The following is a 7,763-nucleotide window of genomic DNA, read 5'->3' on the forward strand; positions in this document are numbered from 1 at the left end:
GGCATTCCGCCCCTTGACCTGTTACATAGGAATACATTGCAGAAGGAAAACGTGGGAAACTTTTTTTAAAGTAAAATAAATCATGGGCTATTAATTCTGCAAATGCAGTAAACTTGTATTGTGGAAGAAGTAATTACTTCGATGATTTGAAAAGGGAAGCCACTTAAGGGAAATAACTGCTGGTTTCAGGAGTCCAGGCAGCGGCGGGAAGATGGAGTAGAACAGAGGGAGGGAGGACCGGATGGAGGGGACGCTGAGGCGGTGGAGGGAGCGGGCAGAGGACGTGCTGCAGTGGGTGTACCGGACGGAGGGGTCGCTGCGGCGGGAGGACCGGGCGGAGGGGGTGTTGCAGTTGGAGGACCAAGCAGAGGGGGCGCAGCGGCGGGAGGATTGAGGTGCAGTGGGAGGAGTGAGCACCGCGGTGGGTGTGCCACTGGGCCGCGTACCCACCACCCTGGAAGCGCTGTTGAGAGCGGAGGGTGGTAAGGTGGTAGCCTCTTTAAACACTTAATCTTCGGGTCGATCGAGCGTGAAACCCAAGACCTTTGAACCGGAACTCGAGTTGGAATTGCCTCGGCAGGAAGCGCGGATATTGAACTGGGGAAGACCCGAGGGGAGGTTGCACGCCCGAGGGCAAAGGGGCGAAGTTCAGCGAAAAGGGGCGGGGCCGGTTGCCCGAGGAATTGACTCCCAAAGGAGTTTGCTGATGGGGCAGGGACAGGGGTGAGTTCAGTGCGGAGGGGGCGTGGACAGGGGCGGGGTCTGTGCGGAGGGGACGTGTAGGGGCGGGGTCTGTGCTGAGGGCGTGGATAGGGGTGGGGCCCGTGCTGAGGGGGCGGGGCTTATTCAGGTGGGGTGGGGCGAGGCTAAGTGGGTGTGTCCTCCAGTCTCGGGCACCGTGCTTAGGGGGCGTGGACGATCCCTTGGGGGCGTGGCTGACTGCTCTTGGTCACGTGCTGTCAGTATGACCCTGAAGGACATTGCCCGCTGGAATGTCAGGGTTTCCCTGGTTTATGCGATTGGCATCTGGACAATGCTCGGCACTTATGGCTTCTTCCACCTGAAGAAGAAGCGAGAAGAAGCGAGCAATGGAAGCAGCGCCAAGGAAACAACAGGTAAAAGTACCGCGTGCAAAATAAACCTTACCCTGTGTATAATTACCGGTGGCCTGATAGTGTGGTGTGGAGCCTGATTCAAATTGAGGTGTTGAAAATGGAATTGGATTTTTAAAAATGTATTGGAGTTTTTCATTTATTTTTTACTTTTAAATTTAGAGTACCCAATTATTTTTATCTAATTAAGGGGCAATTTAGCATGTCCAATTCTCCCCCCCCCCCCCACATCTTTTTTGGGTTGTGGGGGTGAGACCCATGCAAACACGGGGCAAACTGTAAGTTCTGTGAAACTAATGGAATGAATCATTCATCTATTAACTTCTCTTGGGCAGCATGGTAGCACAAGTGGATAGCACTGTGGCTTCACAGCGCCAGGGTCCCAGGTTCGATTCCCTGCTGGGTCACTGTCTGTGCGGAGTCTGCACGTTCTCCCCGTGTCTGCGTGGGTTTCCTCCGGGTGCTGCGTTTTCCTCCCACAGTTCAAAGACGTGCAGGTTAGGTGGATTGGCCATGATAAATTGCCCTTAGTGACTAAAAAGTTAGGAGGGGTTATTGGGTTACGGGGATAGGATGGAAGTGAGCGCTTAAGTGGGTCGGTGCAGACTCGATGGGCCAAATGGCCTCCTTCTGCACTGTATGTTCTGAATGTGCAAACTCCACACGGACAATGACTTGTAGCCGGGATTGAACCCGACCCTCGGCGCTGTGAGGTGAGTTTTTAATTTATGACAGGTAAGTCTAATCATCATACAGTTCAATTCTCCAGTTGCATTAATCATAACTGAGGTTATAAATAATTTGCACCCTTTTACTATTTGTGTGGTCAAAATTTACACGAGTGTTATCAAACAAAAACAGATAAAGGAAAAAATATGACAAAAAAGATAAGTGATCTATTTACCTTGCTGTGACCAGCTTAGTGTAGGTATAGACCCTTTGTAGCCTGAGGAGCTGTTGTGCAGTTTTCTCCTCCTCACTGTAGTGTGGGTGTTCCCTCTTCCTCACCTGTCCCTCGTCACCTACTTTGTCTCTTAGATTGTTTCCCCCCACCACCACTGCTGGTTCACGAGCAGGTCTTCAAAGAAGCTGGTTAATTGTTTCCATGTGTGATGAAACCCTCTGATACCCCAATAGCAAATTTTATTCTTTCTAGTTTTAGAAACTCTGCTCGGTCGGATAGCCAGTCTGATGTTCTGGGTAGTGCTGCCGACTTCCATCCAAGCAGAAGTCTCTGCCGGGCAATCAGAAAGGTGAATGCCAGGGCGTCGACCTCCCTCCCCACAAAGAGTTCTGGGTGCTCCATAACCCGGAGACTGCCACTAATGGGCATGGCTCTATCTTCACCCAAACCACTCTGGACATGACCTTGAAGAAGACGGTCCAGAACCCGATTGAGTTTGGGGCAGGACCAGAGCATATGGGTGTGGTTGGCCGGATCCCCCTGACAAGGCTCGCACTTATCCTCCACCTCCGGGAAAAATCCACTCATGGTTAGGTGTGCTCTGTGCACCACCTTTAGTTGTGTTAGGCTTAGCTCTGAGCATGAGGAGGTGAAGTTTCCCCAGTGCAGACCTTCGATCCAGAGTTCTCCCCCTGTCCCCATGCCCATTTCCTACCCCCATCTCTCTCGCGTCTCTCCACTGGGGCCCTAACCTCTTCTAACAATTGTCCGTAAAGGGGGCGGCACGTGGCATAGTGGTTAATACTGCTGCTTATGGCACTGAGGACCCGGGTTTGAATCCCGGCTCTGGGTCGCTGTCCGTGTGGAGTTTGCACATTCTCCCCGTGTCTGCGTGGGTTTCACCCCACAACCCAAAGATGTGCAGGTTAGGTGGATTGGCCACACTAAAATTGTCCCTTAATTGGAAAAAGTAATTGGGTACTCTCAATTTATTTTAAAAAAAACATCCGTATATAGAACATACAGTTATGTCGCCACATTTACCATCCCCTAGCATGTCTGGCGTTAGTAGTCTGTTTGGGTATGTCCAGGTATCCGGGGGAACGGCGTGGTGTCCTTGCGGAGGAAGTCTCGCACCCGCAGGTACCGAAGATCATTTTCTTTCGGGAGCTGGAGCTTCTTCGTTATCTCCCCCAGCATTGCTACTCTGCAATCCGTATACATGTCTCTTAGTCAATACCCCTCTATCCTCTTCCCACGTTTTCGAGTTACTGAGATAAATTTGCGGTTCCTGCAGATGAGGTTGCAATAATAATCTTTATTAGTGTCACAAGTAGGCTTACATTGACAATGCAATGAAGTTACTGTGAAAATCCCCTGGTTGCCTCACTCTGGCGTCTGTTTGGGTACACAGAGGGGAATTCAGAATGTCCAATTCACCTCACAAACACGTCTTTCAGGATTTGTGGAAGGAAAGGGGAGGGCCCAGAGGAAACCCACGCAGACACAGGGAGATCGTGCAGGCTCTGCAGAGACAGTGACCCAAGCCGGGAATCGAACCTGGGTCCCTGGTGCCGTGAAGCAACAATGCTAACCACTGTGCTACTGTGCCACCCATGTCACCCAGTTTAAAGTGGTGTCTGAGCTGGTTCCAGATCTGTAATGCGGCTACTACCACAGGGCCCGTCGAGTGCTTGGCTGGGGGAAATGAGAGTGAAGCGGTTGGCAGCACCCGCAGCGACGTTCCCGTACAGGCGGCTTCCTCCATCTTCACCCATTCTGCCTCTGACATTTTCACCCACCCCGCGCCCTCTCTATTTGCTGCCCAGTGATAGAATAGGAGGTTTGGCAGAGCCCATGTCACCCTCTTTGTAGGGCGTTTTTCCGTATTCTAGAGTTTTTTCCCGCCCGGATGGAGGCCATGATCAATTTATCCACCTTGGCGAAGAAAGATTTGGGGATGAAGATCAAGAGAGATCTGAATAGGAAGAGAAACCTTTGCAGCACAATCATTTTTACCATCTGCACTCTTCCTGACAGCGAGCGAGTCCCGTCTCCGTAGGTCCCTCTTCACCTCCTCCACCAAGCTGAACAGATTGCACTTAATGGAGCCACACCTATAGTCGTGGGCTATCTATATCCTCGAGTACGTGGACTTGGCAGAGTCTCTAGCTCTGTTGCGCCCCTGTTCTAGTTTTTTTACCCAGCAATCATGATCTCGCAACCTCCACCCATAGCCACTCCTCTCTTGTTTCTCTAATTTCCTCCAGTCCTACAGCCGTCCCAGATTGTGTGCCTTCTTTGATCACAATTACTCAGCTCAGAAGGAGGCCATTCAGTCAGCCGTGTCTGCGCTGGATCTCCATGCCACCTTCGCGCCTTCTCTCCGGAACCCTGCACATCCTTGTCTGATAACTCTGGCCTCGCAACAAATCTTGATTTTAATCAGCCCACATTGATGAGATATCGAGGGTAGGCCCTTACCAACCAACTTCCTCCCTAACCCACTCCACCCCCCCACTTCCTCACTTTCCTCCCTTAAGACTCTCATTAAAATCTAGTTCTTTGACCAAGCTTTTGGTCATCTGCTCTATTATTTCAATGCCAAATTTAGTTTGTTAATCATTCCTGTGAAGAGCCTTGGGTCTTTAACCACATTAAAGGTGCCATATGAATGCAGATTGTTTTTTCAAACCAATTCCTCACACAGTGTGCTTTTAACCTTCTCCAGGTTGCTTTGTGTGTCATGTGTATGACCCACAATCTTAAACCATTCAAAGATCATGACTTGGAACATCTTCCTCCAACCCATGTTTGGGGGATAATGATAAAATGGCCTTTTGTCTACACGCGTTAATTGTTTTCTTTTCTTTAGATGCCAACGGCCAAGCTGAACTCCAAGAGGAAATCACTTTTGTGCCTCACGAGCGAACTACCAGCGAATCTGTCAGGATGAATGTTGTTGTGAAAGAAGGTTTCGTTCCCCATTCATCCAGAATCTACACGTATGGGAAGTCTATCTTTGGTGTTTCATCTGATTCTTCAATAGAGAAGTAGAATTGGGATTGACGAATGGTGTTGGATTTCATTGTTAAAAGCTCACGCTTCAGTCTTCATCTGCCACTGGATTTCACAAACAAATGCACCCTCAATTTGCACAAGAGCGAATTGTGTTTGAACATCTGGTACATATGATCCAGTGAGCTTTGACTGATCTATTACCTTGTAATGCAAATTGCACCTCGTGTGGAGTGGGACTTCAGTAGCATTTTGAGATAATTCAGCTGTTTTGAAATTTGCGCGAATATTTCTTTTCAGTCAAGTAATCAAACTTGGCCGAACACCTTTTTTTAGTGCAAACCCGTTTTCATTCTTTGTTCCTTTCTCCCAGTACTGCATTGGAGCTGGTTAACTTGGCGTGGCTGAGACAAAAGATTCTTCTTCTCACCAGATGATCTTAGCCCTCTTAATACCTACTGAATATTATAATCTGGAAAGCGAGTTGGTGAAGGACAGTAATGGAATTAGTCTTTATTTCGTGAAATATTTACAAGCATTCACCTCCCACCCAAATCAGACACAATTTCAATAAGTGTCTCTTTATATTTACTCTAGTGAAATCCCGGTTGAAGCCTGCGACTCACGAACAATTGACAATGAAAAGCTGGAAGGAAATATTCAGTGTAAAAAAATTCTGAGTCGTCAAAACACAAAATGTTGGAAACATTCAGCAGGTCTGCTAGCATCTGTGGAGAGAGAAATGAGAGTTAATGTTTTGAGTGCATATGACCATTTTTCAAGGTCTGATGTTTTCTTCATTATTCACTTGAGTTATAAAATATTCAAATCAATGTATACATGCATGTGTTCTGTTTGGCTTAACAATCAGCAGATGTGAAAGAGATTAAAACTTTTCTGAAAGCAATATGCATCTTACTGTCAACACATACATTCACTTTGAAAGTAGGGACTATATGATTACAACGTGGTAGTAAGGGGCCTAGGACCATGCACCCTCCACCCTTGAACAGCACCTTTCAAACCTGTAACCTCTACCACCTTGCAGAACAAGAGTAGCAGACATATAGGAACACCCAACACCTGCAAGTATCCCTCCAAACCATTCACTATCCTGACTTGGAAATATATCGCGGTTCCTTCACTGTCACTGGGTCGCAATCCTGGAACTCCCTCCCTAACAGCACTGTAGGTGTGCCTACAGTATGTGGACTGCATCGGTTCAAGAAAGTGGCTCAGCACCTCAAGGGCAATTAGCAAGGGCATGGGTAATTAATAATAATCTTTACTGGTGTCACAAGTAGGCTTACATTAATACTGCAACGAAGTTACTGTGAAAAGCCCCTAGTCGCCACATTCCGGCACCTGTTCGGGTCACAGAGAGAGAATTCAGAATGTCCAATTCACTTAACCAGCGCGTCTTCCAGGACTTGTGGGAGGAAACCGGAGCGCCCAGAGGACACCCACGCAGACACGGGAAGAGCATGCAAACTCCGCACAGGAGGTGACCTAAGCCAGGAATCGAACCCCGGTCCCTGGCGCTATGAAGCAACAGCGCTAACCACTGTTAATACTGACCTAGCCAGCAAAGCTCACATCCCATGAAAGAATAAAGAAAATGGAATTGTAAATGATTGCAGCTCATTAATATAGGATTATGTAAAACTAACTCATTTATTGAAATTAGATTCCTGCAGATCATGATTGAGATTTGCTATCTATGATTACGTACAATTTTGATTGTGATGTATTGTTAAGCAGCATCATCAGAGGGACTCCAGTCGAAATTCCAAGCAATCGCTTAAAATCAATTCGTTTGTTGCATCTATGTGACACAGTTGATGGAAATCTGTTGTGGGGTTGTGCCTCTGTAGATTCAAATATCTGGATTGCATGATTTAATCCTGGACCTGACTGTACTTTAATTCTTGTAATGGTTTAGATTCTGGGTCTGGGGGGTATAATCAAGTTATTTGCTCTCATTAGCTCACATCATCTAGGTGATCGGCACTGAAATGTATGAATGTGCAAACCAGTCCATCAATTTATGCTCAGATTCTTTCATGGATGTAAAATTGCGGAGATTCAATGAGTGCAGAAGTGGAACATCCCACTTACAGTTACTGATTCTTAAATGGCAAGGGCTGGTATCAATAGTTGTGAACATCAACCAGCTAAAACATGCAATAACTCACAGAAGGGTGCAGAACGAGGGCACAGTGGTTAGCATTGCTGCCTCACAGCACTCGAGACCTGAGTTCCATTCCAGTCTTGGTTGACTGTACAGTTTGCACCTTCTCGCCTTGTGTGCGTGGGATTCCTCTCGGTGCTCCAGTTTCCTCTCACAGTCCAAAGATGTGCAGGGTAGGTGGATTTGCCATTCTAAATAGCCCCTTAGTGTCCAAGGATGTGCAGGTTAGGTTATGAGGATAGGGTGGAGTGGAGGGGGGAGGACTTGGGTGGAGTGCTCTTTCGGAGGGCCTGTGTGGATCCGATGGGCTGAATAGCCTCCTGCACTGTAGGGATTCTATGATTTGGTCCATCGTGTCGCACCGACTCTTCAAATGAGCATCATGGCTTAGTGCATTACCCTGCTTTTTTCCCCATACCCCTGCGCATTGTTTTTATTCAAATATAATCATCCAATGTCCCCTTGAATGCCTTGATTGAACCTGCCTCCGCCACACTTCCATACAGTGCAGTCCAGACCGAAACACTCGCTCTGTGAA

The 7,763-nt window shown here is 47.7% G+C and overlaps 1 protein-coding gene and 1 long non-coding RNA gene across 2 annotated transcripts; both read left to right on the forward strand.

Moving 5' to 3' along the window:
* Positions 1–488: 488 nt before the first annotated feature.
* On the forward strand, positions 489–5,941 carry LOC119970736. Its single transcript, XR_005461668.1, has 2 exons — positions 489–723; positions 5,408–5,941. It is a non-coding gene; the product is annotated as an uncharacterized LOC119970736 (long non-coding RNA).
* Positions 863–5,941, forward strand: LOC119970732 (small integral membrane protein 26-like). Its single transcript, XM_038805834.1, has 2 exons — positions 863–1,115; positions 4,892–5,941. The coding sequence occupies exons 1-2, from the start codon at positions 965–967 to the stop codon at positions 5,071–5,073; spliced, it is 333 nt and encodes a 110-aa protein (XP_038661762.1). The 5' UTR covers positions 863–964; the 3' UTR covers positions 5,074–5,941.
* Positions 5,942–7,763: the final 1,822 nt, after the last annotated feature.

Source organism: Scyliorhinus canicula, chromosome 1 (assembly GCF_902713615.1).
Source record: "Scyliorhinus canicula chromosome 1, sScyCan1.1, whole genome shotgun sequence".
In the NCBI taxonomy this organism is placed as follows: domain Eukaryota; kingdom Metazoa; phylum Chordata; class Chondrichthyes; order Carcharhiniformes; family Scyliorhinidae; genus Scyliorhinus; species Scyliorhinus canicula.

Coding starts and splice junctions, on each gene's coding strand:
- LOC119970732 (XM_038805834.1), top strand. CDS start 965: ATGACCCTGAAGGACATTGCCCGCTGGAATGTCAGGGTTTCCCTGGTT. Junction 1,116..4,891: donor CAGCGCCAAGGAAACAACAG/GTAAAAGTACCG, acceptor TCTTTTCTTTAG/ATGCCAACGGCCAAGCTGAA.